The sequence below is a fragment of the Panthera tigris genome, chromosome B4 (assembly GCF_018350195.1).
Source record: "Panthera tigris isolate Pti1 chromosome B4, P.tigris_Pti1_mat1.1, whole genome shotgun sequence".
In the NCBI taxonomy this organism is placed as follows: domain Eukaryota; kingdom Metazoa; phylum Chordata; class Mammalia; order Carnivora; family Felidae; genus Panthera; species Panthera tigris.
In genome coordinates, this window is record NC_056666.1 from 45,689,968 (window position 1) to 45,717,675 (window position 27,708).

General features: G+C 43.1%; 1 protein-coding gene and 1 long non-coding RNA gene across 5 annotated transcripts in view; one reads left to right on the forward strand and one right to left on the reverse strand.

Annotated features, from left to right (window-relative positions):
* LOC107179073 overlaps positions 1 to 10,218 on the forward strand; it is a 43,387-nt gene extending 33,169 nt beyond the window's left edge. For 2 of the 4 annotated variants that reach the window (XR_001509610.2, XR_006219796.1), the window contains 3 exons: positions 5,022 to 5,110; positions 6,100 to 6,206; positions 10,076 to 10,218. This is a non-coding gene — a long non-coding RNA (uncharacterized LOC107179073). Of the gene's footprint in view, positions 1 to 5,021; positions 5,111 to 6,059; positions 6,207 to 7,457; positions 7,774 to 10,075 lie in introns of those variants that run through there. The other 2 variants (XR_006219795.1, XR_006219794.1) reach the window with 2 other exon arrangements.
* On the reverse strand, positions 8,832 to 27,018 carry MANSC1 (MANSC domain containing 1). The gene is made up of 4 exons (XM_042991767.1): positions 26,852 to 27,018; positions 21,210 to 21,531; positions 17,384 to 17,524; positions 8,832 to 10,303 (listed from the first exon to the last, which is right to left on the reverse strand). Exons 2-4 carry the CDS (start codon positions 21,430 to 21,432, stop codon positions 9,294 to 9,296), a joined length of 1,374 nt encoding a protein of 457 aa, XP_042847701.1. The 5' UTR covers positions 21,433 to 21,531; positions 26,852 to 27,018; the 3' UTR covers positions 8,832 to 9,293.
* Between the last annotated feature and the right edge of the window lie 690 nt (positions 27,019 to 27,708).

Genomic DNA, 27,708 nt, shown 5'->3' on the forward strand with positions numbered 1-27,708 from the left:
AGATCATGACCTGAGCAGAAATCAAGAGTCAGACGCTTAACCAACTGAGCCACCCAGGTGTCTCCCCCCCCCCCACCGCCAAGCCATTTATTTTTAAAACCAAATGATGAGCTACACTACACAGATAGGAATTCTCAGCCTATTCTTGAGGAAATTGGAAAGGTATGTGACTTGTCTCAGGCTGGGGTGGGGAATGGACACAATAGAATCACCACATTTAGAACCTGGTTGTCCCAACTACCAGTCTGGTGGTATGCCCATTGATTCTGGAGAGTCAATACTATTAGTTCAGGAGTCTGTCCTCGGAATTCGCTGCTTCTATAAGTGATTACAAGGTATCAAAGGTTCAAGCTACTTTCTAGGCTCCTAGGCTTCTGTGGGTATTCGGACTCTTCCCACCTTTCATTTTCCACTGAAGGACGGAACATACAAACAGGCAATGGCCAAATATATGACCCATATGACAGTAGATCTCTGACCCACAACCTCTTCTGCAATCAGCTCTAGAAGCCAAGGAACTTGCCTTCCACCTCAGGATCCCCACCCCCTTTACAACCAGGACCAACTTGAGAAAGCCAAATGTGCTCCCCAAACCTATCCCATAAGACGCCCTGCTTCTAGATAGCCCACCTCCACCTTCCCCACACCAATAAACTCCCACCAGAGATTACCTGAATCCTTCCCTTTTTTTCCACTTCAGAGACTAGCTACTCCCCTGCTTGGCTGGTGCCTCTGCCAAGTGCAAGCCATGGTGGCTGACTCCCTTACTATAGCAAGCTCTGAATAAATAGCCTCTGTGCTCATTTGGCATGTCTTCATTTATTTCCACACCACTGAGTGAATAATGAAGGATGTTATAAAGCCAAATTGTGAAAAAAGCATCAGTTATTGAACATTTGTAAAGTGCTTTACGATCATTTTAGTATGCCTTGTAAACACCTCGTGAAATACTGATATCCCCATTCTAAAGCCGAGAAAATTGAGAAAGAACTGGGAGATGAAGTGATTTTGCCCAGAGCTGGGATCAGAACATTACCCCCCCACCCCACCCCCCTGTGTTTGACGTCTGTTGTTTATCCACTGAGTTCAGGCTGCACTTTGGAATCATTACCATTTTAAAGCATTTCACTCTGGGTTGAGTGAGCATTAAGAAGTGGATCACATTTCACCCTGGCAGGCGCTAAAGTATTGTTTTTAGTTTGTTTTTCTAAGTTTTAGTAGACGACATATGGGCTCCATTAACTTTACTATGTCGCACAATTTGGAAGATAGTTTCTTTTCCAAAATATTTTTCACCGTAGTTTCACATTTTAAAGTTCAGCACACACCGTCAACCCTTGATACTTGTTTTTCTCAAAGTTGTGCCCTTTTCCTCTCCCCTGCGCGGTGTGGGGGGGGGGGAGGGGATGGGGGGAGGGGATGGCCAGGGGTATGTTCTGTTATTGCCACTTTACGGGAGGAGAGGAGGATGCTGGTAACTGTGCCTGAGCTGGACAAAGTCCTCCTAATGCAAAGGCTTTCCTTTTTTTTTTTTTTTGTAAGATAAGAAGCTTTTTGGTCCCCCACCCCTGCCAAGTCTTAAGATTGCTGATGATGTTGGGGCGCCTGGGTGGCTCAGTTGGTTACGCATCCGATTCTTGATCTCAGCTCAGGTCTTGATCTCAGGGGCGTGAGTTCAAGCCCCACACTGGATTCCATGCTGGGCGTGAAGCCTACTTAAACTAAACTAAAATAAAAAATAAACAAAAGCTTGCTGATGATGTTGACTGAAGGCGATGTGAAGAAAACTGAGATATGCAGAACCTGCCTGGAATAGGGGAAGGCTGGACTGGAAGGCAGGGGCAGGTAGGAAAGGAAGATCCTGTGTAGTTCCTTGCCGTCTGCAAAAAAGCAGTTATCCCTGTTCCTCTCTTCCATGGAGCACTCAAAAAGGAGAAGGTGTGGCAGCAGCATTGGGCCTGTGTGGCACTGTACCTGGTCAGCCCAGCGTGGCCACCCTAGTGGTCTGTCAGGGGACACTGGCTGAGGTCGATCAATTTAGCACCCTGCATACTTTCATTAAATGTTAACCAATGACATCGATCTGCTGGCTAATGGTTCATCTGCCCAGTCCCTGGAATCCTCTCTTGTCACCTATTCTCCCTAGCTCCAAATCCTATTTCTTTTACATTATATCCTTTCAGATTTCTTCACTTTGGGGGCACCTGGGTGGCTCAGTCATTTAAGTGTCTGACTTCGACTCAGAGATCATGATCTCACAGTTCGTGAGTTGGAGCCCTGCATTGGGCTCTATGCTGACAACTTGGATCCTGGAGCCTGCTTCAGATTCTGTGTCTCCATCTCTCTCTCTGTCCCTCCCCAATTGATGCCCTGTCTCTCTCTCAAAAATAAAAAATAAACGTTAAAAAAAATTTTGTTTTAAGATTTCTTTTCTTTTCTTTCCTTTTCTTTTTCTTACGCTTATACAGGGCACCTGAGTGGCTCAGTCGGTTAAGCATCCAACCGTTGGTTTTGACTCAGGTCACGATCTCAGTTTGTGAGTTCGAGCCCTGTGCCAAGTGCAGAGCCTGCTTGGGATTTCTCTCTCCCTCTCTCTCTGCTCATCCCTGGCTTGCTCTCTCTCTCTCTCTCTCTCTTTCTCTCTCTCTCTCTCTCTCAAAAATAAATAAATAAATAAATAAATAAACAAACAAACATAAAAAAATGTAAAGCTTATTATGCATAAGCCTGCAGAAGAGGCCCACCAGTGTGTATGGTCAGGTATGTGCTATGATATCTGGTAAGGGTTTCCTTTTTCCCTGTGATGGTGCAAGCCGGTGGCTCGCAGTGACTGGGAGAACAGGTCAAGTCTCTGAGGAGACAAGCAGCTCAGACAGAGCCTGCCAGCTCCCCGCCCCTTGTCTCCCATTTCGCCTGGGAGCCGTGCCACAGAAGGCAGAGGGGATACTGGAGGGGAACGCAGGTCTCAGGGCCGGATTTGTTGAGGGCAGTGCTGGCAAGGAAGGAGGGAAGAAGGCAAGGAATAGGGGACGGCATCAGCCAGAACTATGCAAGAGCCCACTGCCATTCCTAATTTGTATCATTTTTGTCTTGCTGCATTTGGACTTCCTTTCATCCCACAATAGAAAGGCCAAAAGCCTAAAAAAATGGGGGGGGAGGGCACCTGGGTGGCTCAGTCAGTTAAGCGTCCGACTCAGGTCATGATCTCGAGGTTTATGAGTTCAAGCCCTGCATCGGGCTCTGTGCTGACAGCTCACAGCCTGGAACCTGCTTCAGATTCTGTGTCTCCCTCTCTCTCTCTGCCCCTCCTCTGCTCACACTCTGTCTCTCTCTCTGTCTCCCAATAATAAATAAACATTAAAAAAAAAAAAAAAGGCCAAAAGCCTTAGAGTTGAGAAGTCTCCAAGATGTTACAAGTAACAGGTGTTTACTGATCACCTATTCAGTGCACAGGCCAGCAGCAGCTGTCACAACAGAAAAAGCAAAAGCAAGGCTGGAGACACAGAGGCAAGGTTGGGCAAGTCCTTCAATTCTCTGAACTGTATTTTTCTTATTCTTTAATGCACTGTAATTAGGACTTGGTGAGGAAAAAAAAAAAATAGGCATGAGCCATAGCCACAAGTGGCAAATAATCAATGACACTAACAGATAAAAAGAAGTGAAGATGAAGCGCTAACCTTCTGGGGACTTTTCAATACTGCTGTGAAGACAAGTCATCCATATAAAAAGTTGAATACCGAGGCGCCTGGGTGGCTCAGTTGGTTAAGCGTCCAACTCTTGGTTTCCGCTCAGGTCATGATCTCATGGTTCATGGGTTCAAGCCCCACGTCAGGCTCTGTGCTGACAGCATGGAGCCTGCCTGGGATTCTGTCTCCCTCTCTCTCTGCCCCTCCCCTTGCTCTCTCTCTCTCTCTCTGTCTCTCTCAAAAATAAATAAATAAACATTTAAAAAAAAAAGTTTAAAAAAATAAAAAAAAATAAAAAGTTGAATACCAGAAGTTGCGTAGATAATTTTTTTTGGCTCTTGATAAACACAGTATTTTATTTATTAAAAAAAAATTTGTTTTAACGTTTATTTATTATTGAGAGACAGAGAGAGATAGAGCATGAGCAGGGGAGGGGCAGAGAGGGAGGGAGACACAGAATTTGAAGCAGGCTCCAGGCTCTGAGCTGTCAGCACAGAGCCCAGTGTGGGGCTGGAACCCATGAACCACAAGATCATGACCTGCGCCGAAGTCAGATGCTTAACCGACCGAGCCACCAGGGCATCCCTAAAATAAAATCTTAAAAAAAAAAAAATTGGAACCCTCCCCTCCCCTAACATCCGGGTGAGTGTTAGACTAGTTGTGTTATTTCTACGGGGACATACCAGTGCCGACAGTAGTGCAGGGAGGTGGAGAGAATATGGAATCAGAAGGCTCTTGGTTTCAGCTTTGACTCTTGCTAATCACCGTCATAATCTGGGGACAGATAACTTAGATTCTGAGCCTGATTTTGGCCGTCAAAGCACTCTAAAAGTTACCTTTCAACTTACCCAAAAATATAAGAGCACAAACAAAAACAAATTCTGTCAGCTCACCCTCTCTACGGGCTAAGTAAACTGTACTACCTCAATTCTAAAGAGAGACATAAACAAAATCGCAATGCTGATCCTCAGCACATGGTCTTAGTTAAAATAAAAGTATACACTTTAGTACTGTGTACCTGGATTGTATCCCATTCTCCTAAAAAGTGTTTGGAAGTGGGGTCTTGACTAGGTTTTCTCCTCATGACATAGAAGCTGTTGCATGTACAGCTGATCACCTTACTGTCCATTGCTGAAAAGAATGAACTGTAACGAACAGGCTTTAAAATTCACGCGTGATCATTTATCGTGGGTCTACCGTGTGCCAGGCACACTATTAAGGGCGGGGGAATCAGAATAACATTGCTGTCTAACGAATCAGTCTAGCAGTGGAATGTATAAACCGATATGTTAGAAGATACCATGCAAGTGTCTCACTAATGGTATAAATCCACAGCCATGCCAGAAATCTGGGAGGAATAATACTCACCTGGGAGACTCTGGGAAGACTGTGGCGGAGGTGATGTTTGAGCCGAATCTTGAGAGGTGAGTGGAAATTTGCCAGGTGAAGAAAGAGAAGGGTATTTACGAGCAGAGGGAATAGCATAGCTCATGAAAGTGCCTGGCACGTTTGAGAAATGGTGAAGAGAGAGATTTTGTGAGGGGGAAGGTAGACGGACAGATAGCTTGGGGCTAGCACATGGGGAGGCTTCTTAGGCCACATGAATGGCTAATCACCCCTTCAGGTAATGGGGGGTTGGGGGGCACAGGTAGTGCGGGATGTATTGTGTGTTATGCTTTGTTTTTAAAATTTTGTTTTGTATTTTTAAAAAATTTTTTTAAATGTTTATTTTTATTTTTGAGAGAGAGAGACACAGAGAGAGAGAGAGAGAGACACAGAGAGAGAGAGAGACACAGAGAGAGAGAGAGATCACGCATGAGCAGGGGAAGGGCAGAAAGAGAGGGAGACACAGAATCCGAAGCAGGTTCCAGGCTCTGAGCTGTCAGCACAGAGCCCAACGCAGGGCTGGAACCCATGGACTGCAAGATCATGACCTGAGCCGAAGTTGGATCCTCAACTGACTGAACCACCCAGGCACCCCAAGGTTTTATTTTTAAGTAATCTCTACACCCAGTGTGGGACTTGAACTGAGGTCAAGAGTCACATGCTTCACCAACTGAGCCAGCCGGGCGCCCCATGTGTGTGTGTGTGGTGCTTTTAAGGTAATGGGAGGTCATGTGGAGGGAGTATATAACGTGGGAGTAGGGAAAAACAGGTTAGGAGACAAATAGGAGGTGGGAGCGGGAAGGCTGGCTCTGAGAAGCGTTTCTGAAAGAGAAGAGACAGTATGTGGTAAACACTGGTTGTGGAGGCTGAGGGAGAGGCAGAAATGGAGTAGGACTTTGAAGTTGCTCGGTACAAGGGAGACTGGTGGCTGGTGGTACTGTTCATTGAGGTGCAAGAACAAGCAACAAGATGGGTTTTCTACTCCAGGGTTCTTCTGACTAGAGAGTGACCATTAACATTGGCACAGGTGGTCAGGGACCAAACAAGAAGACAGGATGTCCGCGGCTGAGAAACTGGAGCAAGCCTGCCTCAGAATGAAACCACAGATCTCAACTGCCACGCTTTGGGCTCAAGGTAAAACACCCTTTAAAAGCTCTTTCAACAGTTTTGAACAGTTCCAGTCAACACCCTTTAAAAGCTGTTATCTAGAATATGTCCCGTCTACTGCACACCTCTTTTTTGGTTACGCTGTGCATCATCTCCAGCTGAAAGACTGTGGAGTGGGAATGTCAGAGCCAGATTACCCAGGCAAGTGACCTCAGGCAAGACGCTTAAACCTCCCTCCGCTTCGGCTTCCTCATATGCAAAATAAGAAGTTCTTCACGAGGCTGTTATAAGAATGATATGAGTTCATATATATAAATGTGTGCCTGGCACAAAGTCAAGTACCTGATAAGCACTTGCTATCGTTATTAATAAGTAACAGAATGCTCAACTAAACATGGTACAAATGTTAGAGACTTATTACGGAACGAGATTGGAAGTGGACAGTTCCAGAGCTGGTGCTGTTGCTTGACAACCAAGTTGTCAAGGACCAGACTCTTCCCAAATCCCATTTTGCCATGCTCAGCTTGTTAGTGATTTCTCACCTCATGGTGGCAGAAAGACTGCAGTAGCTCCAAGTATCAAGTCCTTACTCAACCAACATTCCAAGCAGGAAATAAGGGGTTGGGGTGGGGGGGAGGGGGACTTTCTTCTTTGTGTAACCCTCACTTATCAAGGAGGAGAATCTTTCCTAGAAGCCCCCAGTAGGTTTCCTTTCAGCTAGAACCGGGCCACAGGCCCATCCCTAACTTCAAGAGAGGCTGGAAAAGAATGTGACACTTCTAACCTACAACAAATGAGGCAAAAGTGGAATTGGGGTTGGCTGTTGCTTGTATTGCCTGCCACAGTCTGAGAACCAAAGAGTTTCAAGGATGCCTCACTCAGGCCAGGGGTAATTGAGAAACAAGGACATAGATGTATTTATTGAGAGTGAGTCAGCCATAGGGTTCACCTTTCAGAGGCCATCAGCTTTTTTGAGAATAGCTTTTTAACCCAGGTGAGTGTCCTATTGGTAAAATATGGAGAAAGGATATTTTTGAGCAAGGGGTCCTTTCTAGTATTCTTGCTTCTTCTAGGCTGTCACTATCCCTAGGAGGGGGCTTATAGTTCAGTTCACCTTTATTTAAAAGGTTGCCCAGGCCATTCACTGTTAAAATTACTTACAAGAAAGTACAGGCCGGCTTCCTTCCCTTTCACTGCCCCTTGCAGCAGTCTCTGCCACAATGACAGGTCTAATGGGCAGGGAGAGCTATGTAAGAAGAGCTACTCTTTCCTCCTTAGAAGTTGGTCTTAAATCCAGCTGTTCCCCTGCAATTCACATCCCCACGCTCACTGCCGGAGTTTGGGCCCCAAGCATCTTTCATCCGGGCTCCTGTTCGAGTTTCTCCTTCGCAAGAAAGAAGGCAATGCAGTAAGGTGGAAAGAGAGCTACGAAGGAACCAGAAGAAAACTTCTGTAAGCACCCAGAGAAAGCCTTATTCCCACTGTCCAATTCTGCTAACAAAGACGAGGAGAAAATTTTAAATTCCAAGGCACTTAGTTACTGATCTGATTCTGGCCTGCATGTGGATATTCAATAAATACTTGTTAAATTAAATTGATTCAAGGTTTTATTTATTCAGCCTACTTAAAGCTTATGTAAACCCCTTGGAGATTTGTGTCAAGCTGTTAAATTGGAAAATATATGAAAGGTAGTTATTTTCACTAGACCAGCTTTCCTCTTAATGAGCTTTATGAGCTTAATGTAGATGGGTGTGCGTGTGTGTGTGTGTGTGTGTGTCCAGGAGAGAAGCAGAAGGAGGAGGTGAGGAAGAAACAGGAGAAAAGCCTGTTTCTGTCATTTCCTACATTTGTCTTCATTGCTATACTTATAAACCAGCTACTGCCCTCTAGTGCTCACTGTATAAAGTTCACTCCCAAATTCCATTTGTATCTTTAAAAACCCTGGTGACTCCAGGAAGGGACAACCTCTTCTTTTGCAGATAAGCAAACTGAAGTCCAGAGACTCAGATGTCAAACTGACCCAGGCAGCTTCCTGGATTCTTAGTCACCTCACTGTAATTCGTCCAGCAAACTATTTTTATTAAAGGCATTGCTCAGGCATTTCAATAGCTAATCAATAAAAATTACAGCATACTTATTGTATGCTGAAACTGATATAACACTGTATGTTAACTATACTGGAATTAAAAATAAATGAATTTTTTAAATGCACACAAAAATTACAGCACAGTAATCATTTAACAATAATTGTAAGCGTTATCCATTGTTTCCAATGTTATTCCACATAAAGCCAAAATTGACTGTTGGCAAAATTTACATAAGGATTTATAAATAACACTGTTATGTTTTCAACTTGATAAAGTTTAGAATATTCCTGTATTACTTTTTTTTGTGTGTGTGGGGGGGGGCAGAAGAGTTAACTAGAATGGACCCAAAGTAGATTTGGCTGTTTAGCAAAAGTGACTTATCACTGTCTCCATGTAGACTAATCTTCGGCTAGAATTCTCCCAAAGGAACCTCTTTGCTCACTGATGGGAAGGGGGGGGGGGTGTCACTTTAACTTAGAACACATATTTTCATCATTTAATCATTTTGCTGGTGGGAATAAACTGAAAGTTATCCAGCTGGACGTGTCACTTACAAGAACATTACTGAGTAACAAAAGATTTATTCAAATATTTAATTGGAAGGAAATACATCTGGAATAAGTTTTATTGGAATTCATATAAAAAGGAAAGTAAATCTATTAGAATTAATATCATAAACAGTTGACTTTATCTGGAACCAGAAATGCTAATGAACTGCAGCCTAGAAGTCCTAACCACTTTTCCTTGCAAACAGCCAGTCATTTTTCAATTTATATGCCAATTATACTTTATTACTTTAGGTAGAGCTTTGTTTCCAGCGAATATTTTGGAGATAGATCACTCAAATTACCTAATTCGTTTCCTTTCTCCCATTGTCTGAAAAAAGCAAGCAAAAAGAAAGTGGTAGGGGGCATCTGTCTGTCTTCAAGACACTTCAAAAATCCTGCTAAGATCAGCAAGTCAGTAGAAAGTCACTGTGTTTGGACTACCAGGAAGAACATGAATTAAGAGACATCTAGTTTCCCCCTTAGATGTCAACATAGATCCCATTGATCAAATAATCAAGTCTTGAATAGCGTCTCCTGCGGAGAGATTCTGAGAACATTCTACCCAAGAGGACAAGGCCTATGGCTAGGAACAGAACACCAAAGAGCAGGGTCCCAATGAGGAGCCATTTTTCAAATGGGAGGCCATGCTGACTTTCTGGAACACTCTTCAGGGAGGAACCACCTGGACTGGACTTCCCATTTTCCTGAGAAGCACTTTTATTCGGAGAAGAATCCACATTTGACAGAAGTAATGTGGCAGCAGAAGAATCCACATTTGACAGAAGTAATGTGGCAGCAGAAGAATCCACAGCTGACAAAGAAAGCGTAGCAGGGTTATAGGCACCCTCTGTGTTCAAAGATAGGTTGGAAATTTCTCTAACCGGCACTGTTTCTGGGGGGCCTTTCCAGTCCGTAGGTGCCTCAAAGATGGTGTTTGAGACTGTTGTCATAGTTACGCCAGCTTTGGGTGTAACTTCAGCATGTGTCAACATTGTAGACAAGAGGCTTGTGGGGGGCTGAGACGTGACCACAGCTAGGGGTGGAGCTGAGGTGGCCCCCTCGGGTTCAAAAGTCACAGAAGGTATCACTGGAGCACTGGTGGTGGGGGGAAATGCAGGCTTTGGAGCGGCAGAGGTGATATGCAGAGAGGAAACAGCCTTGGTAGTGGGGAGTGTTGTCACCTTTTCGGGCAGCAGATGAGCTATGTTTTGTTCTGAAGAAAACCGTGAACTCTGAGAATGGCCCTTTTCTTTATCAACAGGGAACCGTGTACTCGCTTGATCAATCTTGAATAGTTTCTCCAAGTGATCTGAGGACCCCAACTTCTGAGAAAAGGCACCTTTCTGTAAGCTATCAGTGGACTCTGAATAACCTGTCACAGGAGGGGGTGTGTGAGTGATGATCACCTGCGGAGACTGGCCATGGATGAGAGAACCTTCTTGGGTTAACTCTTGGCTTGGCAAATGAGTTCTAGCCAGAGCTGGAAAGTCTGAAAATGTAGAGAAAAGTTAAAGGGAGACTTAAATATTTCCATGCGAAGGCAGGTTAAAAAAAGACAAACATATCAGCTTGTTCAGTAAATCCCCAAACTGTTGAAACTTGACATTTCATAGAAACTTGCGCAAAATGGAAAAATACAAATTGCTAAATCAGAATCTGATGACACTGCCTCTCTACCAGATGCTGTGGTTTATTTCTAGAGTGGTGGGACAGAGAAGAAATGTGTGGAGGAGGACCAGGCAAATGAAGGAAGAGCTGGGAGGAGCAGAGCAAGGGGGCTAAGAGGAGTCCAGGAGCCGCAGCAAGAGGTTTAGGAAGATGGAGACACTTCGGGGGCCGATGCCAGGGAAGAGGGCTGGGCCAGGGCGACAGGGCTGGAAGACGAGTGGCAGAGAGAAACTCCTGGGACTGACAAGACATCTGGGAAGGCAGCAATCACCGAGAGAGATTTCGTAGCAAGGGCACCCTCAGGCAAGAAAGGCAAGGGGGAGCGGAGGCAGAATCCTTGCAATTTGCCTGCAACAGGGTGGAGGCGGAGGGGCCGGGAGGGAAGGTCTGGTCTCCTCCCAGGGCACCGAGGCCACAGCAGCAGCAGAAGGCTGATGACACAGTGTCCAATCAAAAAACAGGTTTCAGCACCACACACAGGGGAGGGAGGCAATTTGGGAGATTTCACTGTGACTCTCAAGGATTAAAATTTCAGACCCAATGTCTTAGAGTCTGAGGACTGTGGGACCAAATTTGAAATTAGGATGGCCACAGTGCTGATAGAAAGAGCCGAAAATCACACAATTCCGAGTGCTGGCTACGGAGGGACCAGCCTCACATTCTCCTCACGGTGACAGAAAGCTTAGAATTATGCTCTTAGTCTCACACACCATTCATCACAGCTCAAATTGGAAAGGTTTGCGGGAGCCATCAGGGGCAGGGAAGGATCATTTGAATTGCTCTGTATCACTCTGCTACTTGGCTGATCATTTTCACTTAGATCTGAACTGCAGAAAACACAAGGAAGGAAGAAAAGGAATTTTTTAGCATTTCCTTGTTCATTCTTCCCTGTTCTCTTTCCCCCTTTCTTCTTCAACTCCTCTCAGTGCCAGTGTCTGAACTAGATTCCATTCTCTTCTCTGCTAACAAACATCCAGAAGCGACCTCCGATTTGTAATATCTTCGATTACTCTGTAAGCATCACACCTGGAACAGGTCCTTTAGAACGGTCACTCCTTAATCCGTCTAGGACAGGGGTGAGCAAATTATGGCCCGAGGGCCAAATCTAGCTTGTCACTTCTCTTTATATGGCTTATGGGCTAACATATACATTTTTAAATGGCTGACAAAAATAAAAAGGAATAATATTTTGTGACACATGAAAATTATATAAAATTCAAATTTCAGTGTCTATAAATAAAGTTTTATTGGCATGTAACCATGCTCATTTGTTTATGCACTGTCTGCAGGTACTTCACACTATAAGGACAGAGGTGAATAGATACAACAGATTGCATATGGCCCATAAAACCTAAAATACTGGCCTGGAGGGGCTCCTGGGGGGCTCAGTCGGTTAAGCATCTGACTTCGGCTCAGGTCATGATCTCACGGTTCGTGGGTTTGAGCCCCATGTCGGGTTCTGTGCTGACAGCTCAGCTCAGAGCCTGGACCCTGCTTCCGATTCTGTGTCTCCCTCTCTCTCTGCCCCTCCCCCACTCATGCTCTGTCTCTCAAAAATAGATAAATGTTAAAAAAATTAAAAAAAAAAACCATACTGGCCTGGAAAGCCTAAAATACTTCTCATTTGGCCCTTGACAGAAAAAGTCTGCAGACACCTGCTCTAGGATATAGTACTTTACCCCAAAATAGAATTCGGATGATTGAAATTCCTCTTTCCTCCAACAATGCTGGAGAAAAGAGTTTCTGCTGCAGGTTACATCACGATGATAGATATAACATCACCATGAGATAAACAGCATCTCTATTTTTAGGTAGCATCAGATATTTTTCAAAAAGAACAGGACTCAACATATTCCATTTTAAAGTTAAAAAAAAAAAAGACTAAGTAAATGCGATGTGTGTGAACTCAGAACTTAAATAAAGCCATTGACAAGAATGACCAAAACAGCTGCTTTCTTTCTCAAGAATGTCAGTTCATAAATAAAGCAAAGCAAGGGCTAGTCCCATTTCTTGATAAGATTCATCTATTGGCAAGGATCCTAGAGGCATGCAGGGATCCTGTGCACCTGCTCCCTTCACCTCACCCGCTGATGTTTGCCATTGGGGTGCGGTGCTTTTTCTCACTCTCACAGAGATGAGCCAGCGGGGACTGCAAAACAGCCCTGCGCCCTCAATCTCTCTTTTGAGTTTCATTTTCAAGTGACTTGATGAAATAAAAAACTTAGGGACTGACTATTACTTGGAAACCAGCTGAGCAAACAGACTCCCAATTTATTGTTTCTGAACTTCCCTATTCTAGTCCTCGGTAGAAATGACACACTGCAAAGCTGGGAAAAAAATTAAATAATTCCAAGTTGCAATGGTTTTATAGAATGAACACAGTACACTATCATCTTTCAAGCTTTTGGTCTGTAAATATTAGCCCATCCGTTATAGGAAATGGAATTCATCTGGAAACAAACCACCCAACAGATATCTATTAATTTCACTCTAAACAGGAAGCAGATAATTTATTTCTGGGGGACTCTCAGTCCATCAACATGGGCAGATTCATAAAGAGAATTACAAACACAATTTGTAAACATCCTGTATGTATAAAGCCTGCAGCACATGATGTCCAGGGTCCGTGCCACTTTGCTCTTCAACCTGCTCTGGGCTGATGGCGCCCCCTGGTGGCTGCCACAGGAACTGTTTAATTCTAATCCGACTTTATGACCTTCACAGCCTCCCAGTAAAGATTTACACAACATGCCAAAGTTCCCTTTTCTCCCATTTCCACTGGAGAGAATCTTTACCTCATATTCCCTCTTTTATACATGGATTATAAAAGCAACAACATTACAGAAGTATATGGAAATTATAAAACAAATTCAACTATGGTTTTTATCATTATGTCTCAGCAACTATTAACATTTCTGTGTGCCTTAGAGTTAAATTTTTCATGTATTTGAAAAAAAAACCCAGGTGTTTTTCACCTGGAATTGTATTTATTTATATACCTCAAACTTATTTTTTTTTTTAAGTTTATTTATTATGAGACAGAGAGCGGGAGAGAGAGAGAGGGAGAGAGAGAGAATCCCAAGCAGGCTCCACACCCTCAGCACAGAGCCCGATGAGGTGCCCGAACCCACGAACTGTGAGATCATGACCTGAGCCAAAACCAAGAGCAGGACGCTCAACCTCTCTCAAATGGATCCATCATATTTTATACCCAACCATTCTCAGGCAACGGGACATTTATGCTGCTCCTCGTTTTTTACTTTTCAAACTAATTTCACAAAAAAACATGCTTCAAACCAATAGCTTTTTCTTGTTTTGGTCTTGCGTCTTTAAGGTTTTATGGAAGTAGAATTGCTGGATTAAGTTACCTGTAATTTCTTTAATGTTGTGCTTTAGTTATGAAATAGAAGACAGATACAGGGAAGCGCGCTGATAGAAGAAGGGGCAGAATGAAGAAGAGGTAGTGAGAAGGGATAACAGGGGCGGAACGTTGCAGTCCAAATGCCACATGATGGGAGTTCCAGAAGAAGAACAAACATTCCGGTTAGTGTCTTGAGCCCTGACCTCTTTGGACACTAAGCCTGGAATATCCATTTGCTGCTGAATTCCCACCCCTGGCTATCTAACAGGCTCTGCAATGTTCCAGGTGATCAAAGAGGAACAGCAAGAAGTATCACCACCACACTATAGGCTCCAATATTTTTAGCCCAGATGATTTACGCACAGGCACAAAGGCAAGGAGCCATGAAGATCTGGGGCAGCCAGAAGATCTGCCCACTGATGCCCCAAAAGGGCAGGACAAGACAGTGTCCACAGAAAGTAAGGTTTTAAGTGTTTTGAAAGGCTAATTTGTTCTATGCCTAGTGTTTTTTAAAAATCAATATCTAAAAAAAAAAAAAATGTTTATTTATTTTGAGAGAGTGTGGGTGCAAGCAGGATGATGGCCAGAAAGAGAGAGAGAGAAGCAGGTGACGTGGGGCTCAAACTCACGAACCATGAGATCATGACCAAGGTTTTGGCTCAAGGCGGTTCGTGAGCTCAAGCCCCATGTCGCCTGCTTGGGATTCTCTCTCTCCCTCTCTCTCTGCCCCTTGCCCTGCTTGCGCACACACTCTTTCTCAAAATAGATAAACTTTTAAAATTTTTTTAAAAATTGAAAACTGTGGTAAAATGTACATACTATTTACCACTTTAACTCTGTAAGTATACAGTTCAGTGGCATTGAGTATATTCACATTCTCTGCAACTGTCACCCTCATCCATCTCCAGAGCTTTCTTCATCTAGCAAAACCGAAACTTTTGTACCTTATGCCAGTTTTCTTATAGTTGGTTTATATCACTATTTAGGCAGAATTTACACAAATAATTTGTGCTTTATGCTCCTGTTTTAGGGAATGTTTGATACATCTGGTTCATTAACCAAAACTCAGACACAGGGGACAGAGTGGAGTCTGAGCCCAGGCACCCTGGGCAGTATCATTCCCCAAAGTACCTCACACATAAAATAGTCACAAGACAATCCTTGAGTGCACTCCCCCTCCCAACCCTAAAACCAGTCTCCTTAATCTTCCCCAGCTCAGTAGATGGTACCACTATCCATCTAGACTTTCAAGCCAAAAACGAGGAAACTAGGACTCAGTTCCAATACTTCTGTTTCCCTTGCCATCACAACCATCCCACACCATCAGCTCTTCCTCTGAAACAGCTGTATGTTTACTTCTCTACCTCATCTGCCACCTCCCTGGTCCACAATGTCATGGCCTTCCACTTGGATCTTGCCTCTGCCTCCTACCGAGTCTTCCCACTTCCTCTCTTGCTGCCGCATTGGTGTCCCTCCCCAGGAGAGCAGTCACAGTGAGCTTTGAGAAATCACCTTGAAAACACCATGTTACGCGCCTACTGAAAACTTCCAACGGCTTCCCATTAGACACCTAAAATAAGAACTTCCTACCTTGGCTTACAAAGCTTTATGTGATCTCTCCGCTTTTCATACTTCTTGCGTATCACTTTTTTTTTTTTTTAAGTTTGTTTCTCTTGAGAGAGAGAGAGAGAGCAGGAGTGAGGGGGGTGAAGAGAGAGAGAGAAAGGGAAAGAGAAGGAGAATCCCAAGCAGGCTTCGCACTGGCAGTGCAAAGCCCTATTCAGGGCTCGATCCCATGAACCATGAGATCATGCATGACCTTAGCCGAAGCCAGTCCCTTAACCGGCTGAGACACCCAGGTGCCCCTGTATGTCACTCTTTATAAGGTTCACTATGAGTCAGCCAGCTGAGACTGAGACTGAAATCATTCTGCCTCAAGATATTGAAACAGGCTATTTCCTCTGCCTGAAGGTCTTCCCAGATCTTCTCACATCTGGCTTCTTACCATTCAGATCTCAGTTGAGGGGTTACTTCTTCACAGATGGCTTCCTCTGATCACCTACTCAAGAGGGTCCACTCAGTGATCATCTATTACATTGTCTTAGCTCAATCATCAGCCTAACACTTGTGATGATATTTTTCTTGATTACTTTTTTTTTTGATTACTTATAATATTTTTCTTGATTACTTATTTAGGATGGTTATTGTCTCTCCCTCCTAAAACATAAGTTCCAGAGGTAAAAACCTTGTTTTCCATGTTTCCATTTTTGTGTTCTTGGGGCAGAAAAAGTGTTTGGCACATATAGGAGATGCTAAATAACATTTGATGTTTATTGAGTAAATTAGCAAATAGAATATTATTAATAGCCAAGGGTATAGTGAAAAAAAACTGTCTAAGACTTAAATAAAAGGACACTTGATACTGAAAACATTTCACCCTGAACATTAGCAAGCCAGGGTGCCTGGGTGGCTCAGTTGGCATAAGCATCTGACTCTTGGTTTCAGCTCAGGTCATGATTTCACGGTTTTGTAAGTTTGAGCCCCACGTCTGGTTCTGAGCTGAGGGTGCAGAGCCTGCTTGGAATTCTCTCTCTCTCCCTCTCTTTTTGCCCCTCCCCTGCTCACGCTGTCTCTGTCTCTCTCAAAACTAAATAAATAAATAAATAAATAAACAAACTTAAAAAATATTAACAAGCCAAAATCTCACCAAGACATATCCAAATTATTATATTATTTTTTACTTGTTTATTTTCTAAATTCTGAACAAATATGTTCAGAATGGAGACTGTATTTCCAATGCCTTGCACAGAATTTGGCACATGGTGGATGCTTGGTAAATACTTCTTGAATGAACCTCCTTCCAGGTCTAGGTAATAAAATCCAGGGTGTTTGATTTCACATAATGTGATTATAAAATAATTAGAACCTAAAGACAAATGTACTAGAATTTTACATACTCACATAGATCTTAACCCTTTGAAAAAATTTTTTATGTTTATTTATTTTTGAGAACGAGACAGAGCACAAGTGGGGGAGGAGCAGAGAGAGGGGGAGACACAGAATCTGAAGCAGGCTCCTGGCTCTGGGCTGTCAGCACAGAGACCGATGCAGGGCTCGAACCCGTGGACGGTGAGATCATGACCTGAGCCAAAGTTGGACCAGCTGAGCCACCCAGGCAGCCGGGTCTTAACCCTTTTAAAACAGACCGTGGACCACAGAGACCTTATTCCAGTGCCTCTTACATTTTCTAAAGAGGTGTTTCAAAATGTTTTCATGAAAGGTCTGTGTGCCTTTTATCTCAGGAAGGTAGAAACAAAAAGCTAAACAACACAAAATACCATCATTCAGAGATCTTTCATTGGAAAACAGATGTTTGGTTTAATAGACTGAATTTTAAATCATGAGAGATTTCTGGTGTGCCTCTATATTTGTGACTACTTTTGGTAGTTTTACTTAGATTCTTTTGTAGAAAATCTTTCACATGAACCATGTCCTTAAATAATCCCAATCACCAAAGAAAAAGAACAATGCTTTTATTACCTCTAATTATCCTGTAACTCATAAGTCCCTTTGCTGGTTTCAGGGGACAGGCTTCCTCACTGGGACAGAAAAATAGGTAGCAGTTGGGCTGTCTAGTTGTTTTTCGAGTGTCGAAGATCATCAGGTTACACGCTTTGTCTCCTGAAATTAAAGGTATCATAAGCATTACACTGAAATAGGATATTCTAAAGAGGATGGCAATTATTTTTTCTGCTGTCCAACACAAATACCTTTGTTCATGTTGTGCATTTGCTTGCTGCCCACTAATTCGTTTCCTCTTCCTTAGTACTTACAGCAATTTGTGAAGACATTGGGTTAAAAAATCCGAATTAAGGTAATTTTGGCAAAACCCACTTTAAATAGTACACTTAATTCTTTTTTTTTTAAAAATAATGCATTTAATTCTTTAGATAAGCCTTCCATTTGCTCAAATATCCATCAAAATACACACAGAAATACTGACTTTGCGATCTTTACACAACTCCCAACTGAGTTGGAACTTAAGAAATGGATCTAACCTAATGATTTCATGTATCTCTCATATCCCAAAGGCAGACACCTATATCAGACACCTATGAAGCCATGAGTCTGGCTTTCTTGAGTAGAGTCCCTAAATTTAGCATCACACCATCATTGCCTCCTTCCACAAAGGACCTGAGTAGTGTATGGAGGACAAAGTCTATGTTTTACCTTTATCAGTACCATTCGTCTTTTGATTTTTCTTCTTCACATTTCTACTCTTCCTTATTTCTGCTTTTCCATTTTCATTCCTTTCAAACTTTTTACTCTTAACTTTCATTTCTTGCTTCTTTTTCTCTTCCACCTATGTCCAGTAGAAATCATTCTTTCTATTCATCATGGTCTAGAGCTGGCTTTGGTCTCAATCTGGTGCCATCTCACATCTTGGCCTAAGACCCTTGAGGCATCAGTATACCCCTGGTCAGGATAAGGTTTTGTTTTGTTTTGTTTTGTTTTAATGCTTTTTTATTTATTTTTGAGAGAGAGAGAGTGAGCAGCCAAGGGGCAGAGAGAGAGGGAGACACAGAATCTGAAGCAGACTCTAGGCTCTGAGCTGTCAGCACAGAGCCCAATGTGAGGCTCGAACTCACAAACTGTGAGATCACGACCTGAGCCAAAGTCAGACGCTTAACCGACTCAGCCACCCACGTGCCCCAGGATGAAGGTTAAGAGGCACATAGGCTAATTATTAAAAATGCATGCTCTTTCTAAACACACACACACACACACACACACACACACACACACACGTATTAACTAACCTTGTTGTAGTAGTCATTTCACAATATATACATGTAACAAATCATCGCACTGTATATATTTTCACAATGTTACATGCCAAATATATCTCAATAAAGCCAGGGGAAAATATTCTGCATAACTGGCCATCAGCACAACTTCTTCAAATCAGGCAATGGTGAGGATCAACCTTGACTCCCGCATTTGGAAAGAAGACTCAGTTTCTGCAGGGGTTTTAGGCAGAAAACCAGGCAACAAGAAAGGTACTTTAGTTTTTCCTTTCTCAGCAATGGGATAATTCTGCAATACCATTTTTGGGGGGCATGGAGGTAAAGGGAAAGGTCCATAAGCCCCCCCAAGTTGTATGCAAAACTTTGTGTCCTTTGTACTTCTTTTTTCTTAATAATTCCTTTTTTTAAATAATTTTTTAAATTTAATTTTATTTTAGAGAGAGAGAGAGAGAGAGAGAGCGAGCAAGCAGGCGAGGGGCAGAGAGAGAGAGAGAGGGAGACACAGAATCCAAAGCAGGTTCCAGGCTCCGAGCTGTCAGCACAGAGCCCGATGCGGGGCTCAAACTCACGGACCATGAGATCATGACCTGAGCTGAAGTTGGTCACTCGACCAACTCAGCCACCCAGGCGCCCCTGGGCATCTTTCTAAAATCTGTGGTTATGAGCAAATTATCAAAGCACTTAAAGACCATAGCTCAATAAATGAAGAAACAGTCTGAGATCCGTTAAAGGAGACCCACAATTATCTCTACTTACTGTAAAGCAGTAACAGTAATTCTGCTTATACAATAAAACAGCAAACCCTCATTTCTCACTAACACCCATTATGGAGCTGAAAAGAAATGCAAGGTTTCCTGTGTTGCCAGCAAACACCCACACAGCATTCAGTCCTGTTTGCAGATGATTTGCTATTTCACATAAATGTTGATATCAACATTTAAAGAAAAACTGGAAATTTAAATTAAATCTCTGTAATTTCCATAAATTACTCCTATAGAGAATATCAAAGCACACTGCTGAGTTTGAGAAAACCATTGAAAGTTTTTTTTTCCTCCTGGCATCAAATATGTGGTATCTTTTCCACACTAATACTCCAATTCTCCAGGGCACTGACTCAATGTCTTATGATTCAATTCAATTCTTACACTAACTACCTGGAGTTAGCATCAGATTCCATAGGTTTAAGGGCTCAGTCCTGTAAGACTGTCCTCACTTAGAGGCCAGTCAAAAGTATCAGCTCCCAGGTTACTCACGCTTCTGCCCGACTTGGCCATAAATCCAAGCTCCCACCACCCCTACTTCAGGTTTGATAATTTGCTAGAACTACTCACAGGACTCAGGAAAAGGCTATACTTACTATGATAGTTTATCATTGAAAACACAAATGAATAGCCAAATGAAGTGTACATAGGGCAAGGTCCAGAAGGGTCCTTAGTGCAGGAGCTTCCGTCCCGGTGTACCTGAAGTGAACAATCCTTTTGCACATGTGGATGTGTCTGCCAATGTGGAAGCTCTCTAAACCTGTGTTTAGGGATTTTTTTATGGAGATTCCATTATGTGGGCACAGCTGATTAAATCATTGGCCACTGGTGACTGAATTCAATCTCCAGCCCTTCTCCTCTACCTACAGGTGGGGGTGGAGCTGAAAATTCCAAATTTCTAATCAAGGCTGGGTCTTTCTGGTGACGAGTTCCCATCCTGGAGCTACCTAGGGAGCCACCAACAGTCGTAACTCAGGTGTGGTTGAAAGGGGCTCATAATGAATAACGAAAGAAGCTCCTAGGCTCAGGAAACGGCAAGGTTTTTAGGAGCTCTAACAGGAACCAGAAACCAAGATTATATGCATACATTTCTGACTATACCACACCCATTATACAAAGAAGAGAAACCAAAGATATAAGAGAAAACGTATGATTCGGTTGGCCAGTGAGTCAGGTAAGAAGCATTACTCCAATGTTGACTAGCTCTTCTAGGCTCCTTGATGGCAAGGCCTTTTCCATGTTATTCATTGTTTTGTCTCCAGCATTCAGCAAGGCATTCGGTGCTCAATAAATTTAGTGTGGGTGTTTTTTTGTGGTTGGTTATTTATTTACTTTTCATTTAGGGAATTAGGACAGGGTCAAAAACAACTGGAAAATGACCACTGTTTCTCTTGGATAAATATTTCTCAAGTCTGGAACTTGAAACATGCAAAGGTATGGCTCAGACCTGTGAGCCTCTTTCCTCTGTGTCATGTGACTGGGTCAGTCCAAACAACTTCCCATGTCCCTTAAGGGTTTTTGTTTCCAGCATCTTAGATGCCTATTAGAACATAACACCAGTGGTTCTCAACCTTTTTTCTACCTACACACCTGGGTGATATACACACACACTCATCAGTAACTTTGACCCAGCTTAGGGGAGGGGAGGACACACTTGTGGCACATGTTCCCAGTGAATTTGTTACCCACATTTCTACCCCATTGAGAATCACTAGAATAAAGTATGTAGCCAGATCAGCCAGCTACTTATATCACAGAACACTTAAAATGAAGAGTTGCCAAGGGACTATTACTTACCTGTTATGTTTTTCGTTGAACAGCAAGAATTAATGCAGTCTTCCTGAGTTAATGTATGTACAGGTTCATTGCCTCTAATTCCCTTTGAAAGAGATGACTGGATGTCAATGACAACATCTTCTAGACTCTTCGTGTGGCAGTTCTGACTGGTGGACAGCCTCAGTGTCAGGAAGCAAATTACCACAAAAGTGTAACTCAAGCCCCATTCTTCCCTAAAGGACATTTTAAATTTCAATTCAGCCTAGTCTTCCAAGGTCAAGGATAATCCTCCCTCTGGTCTGAGTTTGCTTCAAGAAGATTGTACAGATCATGGAATTTCTCTCTAGAACAAAAATAGAAAATCATCAATGAGTTTTGTTTCTTTTAATAAATCTCACGAAGATACATTTCATTTCCTTCAAGTCAATGTCAACAGCTCATGATTTACAAAACAGAAATAAACAAGCATTTTTTATGTTTCACTTTTAATAGATCAAGACAACCTTCATTAAAAACTTGGTAAAGAACTAATTAGCACAAACATGTATACTATCCCATCAGTGCTTAAAAGCTGACAAATACCTATGAAGGAAGAGATATAAACAAGAGGCCTACCCCCAAAGTTCTAGAATCCTTCCTCTTCTTGCTTCTCCTAACCAAGAGGGGAGAGGACACAAAATCTCTAGCCACTGATGAAGCAGTGATAACAGGCTTGAGCAGAGTTTCTTTCTCAGTATTAACAACTAGCATTTTATTTTTTTTTTTTTTTATGTTTATTTATTTTTGGGACAGAGACAGAGCATGAACGGGGGAGGGGCAGAGAGAGAGGGAGACACAGAATCGGAAGCAGGCTCCAGGCTCTGAGCCATCAGCCCAGAGTCCGATGCGGGGCTCAAACTCACGGACCGCGAGATCGTGACCTGAGCTGAAGTCGGACGCTCAACCGACTGAGCCACCCAGGCACCCCAACAACCAGCATTTTAAAATCACCTACTAGGTGGTAGGCAATGTGCTATGAAATATACATATATTATCCCATTTAATCCTGATAATAGGTCTGCAAAAAAAAAAAAAAAGAGCTACTATTTCCCTCATTTTATAGATGAGGAAACTGGGGCTGCCTTTCTTGTGGCTGCCTCTCCTTAAGTATCAAATCAGAGACAGGTAACTCTAATAATCTAATTCTAAGAGTTAGCTGGTCAGTAGAGGGAATTCATTCATTTTGAGAATACAAATTGTTCACTGAAGCATACTGTAGAGCAGAAATACTTCCTCTTCAATCTCATTCTCCTCCTCCTCCTCCTTCTTCTGTCATGAACCCGAACTCTTTGGTAGTCTGGTGAGGCTTAGGATCTTTTCTGAGAGACAGGTTTGAAAATATAAAAATGAGGGGTGCTCAGTCAGCTGAGTGTCCAACTCTTGATTTCAGCTCAGGTCACCATCCCAGGGTAGTGGGATTGAGCCCTGTGTCCAGTTCTGTGCTGGGTGTGGAGCTTGCTTAAGCTTCTGTCTTTCTCTCTCTGCCCCTCTCTCTCTTTGCCCCTCTCCCCTGCTTTCACGCACTCTCTTCCTCTAAAAAACAAAACAAAACAAAACAAACCTATAAATTCTTTAAAAAATAAATTAATAAAATACATATATATAATGAAAAATGAAATATATTAGGATTATGAAAGAAGTCAGTTATATGAAATATAATTATCAAAGTAGTTTTTAAAGTGTGCCTAGAGGGGCGTCTGGAAGGCTCAGTCAGTTAGGCCTCCAACTTCAACTCAGGTCACGATCTCATGGTTTGTGAGTTTGAGCCCAGTGTCCAGCTCAGTGCTGACAGCTCAGAACCTGGAGCCTGCTTCAGATTCTGTGTGTGTCTCTCTCTCTGCCCCTCCCCTGCTCACGCTGTGTGTGTGTCTCTCTCTCTCAAAAACAAATAAACATTTTTTAAAAATTTGTTTAATATGCCTACAAAACGCTGATGTAAAATATCAAAAAACAAAACTAAACTAAATAAATGGAGAGATGTTCCATGTTCATCAATATTAAGATGTCCATTCTTGGGGTGCCTGGGTGGCTCAGTCAGTTAAGCATCCGACTTCGGCTCAGGTCATGATCTCACGGTCCATGAGTTCAAGCCCTGCATCGGGCACTGTGCTGACAGCTCAGAGCCTGGAGCCCGTTTCAGATTCTGTGTCTCCCTCTCTCTCTGCCCCTCTCCTGTTCATGCTTTGTCTCTCTCTGTCTCAAAAATAAATAAACGTTAAAAAAAAAAAAAAAAAAGATGTCCATTCTTCTCAATTTGATCTATAGATTCATTGCAAAGTTTTGATTTTAAAGTTTACATGAAATGCAGAAAGGCCCAGAATGGGCAACATGATGCTGAAGAAGAACAAAATTGGAGAACTGACACTACCTAATTTCAATACTTACTGCAAAGTTACAGTAATCAAGACAGTGTAGGGGCACCTGGGTAGCTCAGTCGGTTAAGCATCGGACTCTTGATTTCAGCTCAGGTCATGATCTCACCATTCATGAAACTGAGCTCTGCATCGGGCTGTGCAATGACAACGCAGAGCCTGCTTGGGATCTTCTCTCTCTCTCTCTCTCTCTCTCCCTCTCCCTCTGCCCCTACCCTGTTTGTTCTCTCTCTCTCTCTCTCTCTCTCTCTTCCCCTCTCTCTCCCTCTCTCTCCCTCTCCCTCTGCCCCTACCCTGTTTGTGCTCTTTCTCTCAACATAAATAAACTTAAAAAAAAAAAAGTGTGTGCTACTGGCAAAAGAATAGACAAACAGAACAATAGAACAGAATAATAAGCCCAGAAAAAGATCCACACAAATAGAGTCAACTGCTCTTTAACAAAAGAGCAAAGGCAATTCAATGGACAGAGGATAGTCTTCTTAAAAATGGTGACAGAATAATTGGGCATCCATATGCAAAAAGATAAATCTAGACACAAACCTTCCATCATTTACAAAAACTAACTCAAAATGGATCATAGACTTCAATGTAAAATGCAGAACTCTAAAACTCCTAGAGGGGTGCCTGGCTGGCTCAGTTGGTAAAACATGAGACTCTTGATCTTGGTATTGTGTGTGCAAGCCCCATGTTGGTGTAGAGATTACTTAAAAATAAAATATTTTTTAAAATGTTAAAATAGTTTTAATATAGTAAAAATATAACATAGGAGAAAAATCTTTGTGGACTTAGATTAAGCAATGATTTTTTAGATACGATACCAAAAGCACAATCCATGAAAGAAAAAAAATTGATAGGTTGGATTTCATTAAAATTAAAACATCTGCTATGCCCAAGACACTATTCAGAGAATAAAAAGATAAGCCACAGACTGGGAGAAATATTTGCAAAACACACATCTGATAAAGGACAGGTAGCTAAAATATACAAAGAACTTTAAAACACAACCCAATTAAAAATGAGCAAAGTTGGGGCACCTGGGTGGCTCAACTGGTTAAGTATCTGACTCTTGGATTTGGCTCAGGTCATGGTCTCACAGTTCCTGGGATCAAGCCCCATGTGGATCTCAAAGGAGATATATATAGATAACAAATAAGCATAAGAGGAGGTGCTCAACATCATAATCATTTGGGAACTGTAAATTCAAATGACAAGATACCACTATGCACCTATTAGAATGACTAAAATCCAAAAAACTGACAAAACCAAATCCTACCAAAAAAAATCTATGTATATATGTTTATAGTAACTTTCTACATCATTGTCAAAAACTGGAGACAACGAGACATCGTTCAATAGGTGAATGGATAAACAAAATGTGGTACATCCATATAATGGAATACTATTCAGTAGTACAAAGAAATGAGCTATCAAACCACAGAAGTACATAGAGGAACCACAATTGCATACTGCTAAGTGAAAGAAACCGGTCTGAAAGATATGACTTCTTGTCAACTATATGACATTCTGGAAAAGGCAAAACTACATCAACAGTCAAAATATCAGTGGTTGAAAAAAAAAAAAAAATCAGTGGTTGCCAGGAGGAGGAAGGGAAGGATGAGCAGGTGGAACACAGGGGATTTTTAGAGTAGTGAAATCATTCTAAATGATACTGTAACGGTTGACATATGTCTTCACATCTGCCAAAACCCATAGAACTGTACAACGTAAAGAGTGAAATCTAACATTGGGCGCCTGGCTGGCTCAGTCCGCAGAGCGTGGAACTCTTGATCTCCAGGTTGCGAGTTCAAGCTCCACATTGGGTGTAGAGATTAGATTACTTACTAATAAAATCTTTAAAAAAAAAAAAAAAGAGTGATCCCTAATATAAACAAATAGTCTTTAAAACAACAAAATAGTAAAAAACAACACAAATAGTTAAAAAGCAAAAAAAAAAAAAAAGAGTATATATTACCCATATATAGTAACCACACAAGTCCAATAGCTTCCTTGCTGTTGTATCCAACTTTTGTAAACAAATAACAAGTAACATTTATGTTTCTCTCATGCCAGTCTCTATACTAAGCACTTTACAAGTGTCATGTCATTTAATACTTACAAGAATCCTAATGAAATAGATTCCTGATCCTTATGAGATAGATCCTATTATTAACCCCGTTTTCAGTCAAAATAGAAACAATTGTGAGATATCTGTGCTTCTTTATTAACCTATCAAATATCAAGCAGTACATCTAATAACTGCCATAATTTTGAAGTAGTGTTGAATGAACAGGATACTTGAGATCTGTGTAATCAGTAATATAATACAAAAACACCTGTGATTTCTACTGATGGCAAATTACAGCTGCGTCTAACTCTACCAAGGCTTTTGATCACATGCCTCTTAGAGGAAATGTTACATTTCAGTGAGAGGCTACTAAAATAAATTTTGCCACTGAAGTTCACAGACTTTCAGAGTACTAGCCGTGGCTCTCCAGGTTAAGAATCCTGGCACAAGTGACCTTTTTTCATGTTGCCGCATCTTGCAAGTCTCTTTTCTAGCCCTAAAGAAAACCAGACAGGAGCAAAAAGAGGAAAACCAGGCCAATGTCTTACTTTGCAAGGATTCTGACAGAATCTCTCCTTAAGTTTTTGCAAAGAAACCAGAACTATGACAGGGGATGGGGCAGGAACTGTGTTTTCTCTATGCAGAATCTTCATGGCGCCTGGACTGCCAGAAGTCACTGAAGAGTTTATCGCGCTAAGGATACTCAACCTCTGTAATTCTTCTAATCGTTATTACTTAGGCCTTAAAGGTCCACAGTCAAGTTGAATTCTGTTGAAAGCGTGAAAAAGATACAGGTGGGAGGAAGTTCAGGAGGCACTGAACTTTGACGCCTGCTTACAATAGCCACTAAAACGCACTTGTGCAAAACCGTGTCAGATATTGGAAATCATTTTCTTTCCCTTCCTTTGAGGAAATGCGTGTCGCTCACTGAGCATTCTTCTGTCTTTCCTGATGACGCGGAGCCAGGGCCACTTAAGACAGGTGCTGCTACGCGAGCCTGGAGATCCCCTCTGGGGGCCCGCGATCCCACCAAGACCCCGGGCCAGCCCTTCCTCGCCCCAACCCGGTCCCTGGCGCTCCCGGAGAGGTGGAGGGGCCTCGCCCCAGGAGTAGGAGGGGGGCTGCACTCTCCGCGCTGGAGGCGCAGCCCGCGGCCGGTCTGGGGGGGAGGGCGGTGACGCCTTTACCTGGAAGCTCCGCGACCCGGGGGCTCCCGTGTCCCACCCGCGCGAGGGCAGCCCCGACGCGCTCCCGAGGAAGGAGCGGCAGATCCGCGCGAGGGTATCGGCGAGGGCGGCAGGGATGCTCCGCAGCTCCCGGCCGGCCCGGGGGGCGTGTGCTTCGCCAGTTCCTGCTTCCGTTGCGGCGGCAGAAAGTTGGCCGGAGGCGGAGGGGAGGGGGAGGTGGAAGGGCACATTCCTTCCCTGCAACCCGGAGCTGCTTCCCGGCCACTTGGAGCGCGGTCCTCCGGGAGCCCCTCCCCGCGGTGGCTCCAGACGCCCGGCGATCGCGCACAGCCTGGGAAGCAGCCGGCCGCTGCCACCCCACCCGCCCTGCTGCGGCCCCCGCGAGGGGCGTGGGCGCGACCCGCTGGATTGTCCACGGGCCTGCAGCGGCGCCCGCTCCTTCCCGAGGCCGCAGGACGCGCGCCCACACCAGAGGAAAGTCAGACGGTGCAAAACGTGTGCCCTGCATTCTGCCTCTGCCTCTGTGTCCCGGACTCGGTCCTCTCCCAGAGGGGCAACCTCTGAGGGCGGTTTCTCCCTTCGGGACTTTACACTGCTTTCTATCCGGGGCCTGGCTGTGAGAATCTGCTTTCGATAATTCCAGGCATGGAGGGTCCTCAATTACAGTTAACAGTTCTGCAGTTAGCCCTCACGCGCAGGTCAAGCCTCAACAAAGGCATTCGGATTCTGCCCGGATTTACTGTTTATAAGTATAGATAATAATATAATGGTGCCTGCTATAGTTATTAAAATGTATCCCCTGACATTTAGCATAGTACCTGGTACCTAATAAGTACTCAATAAATATTTAACTAAAA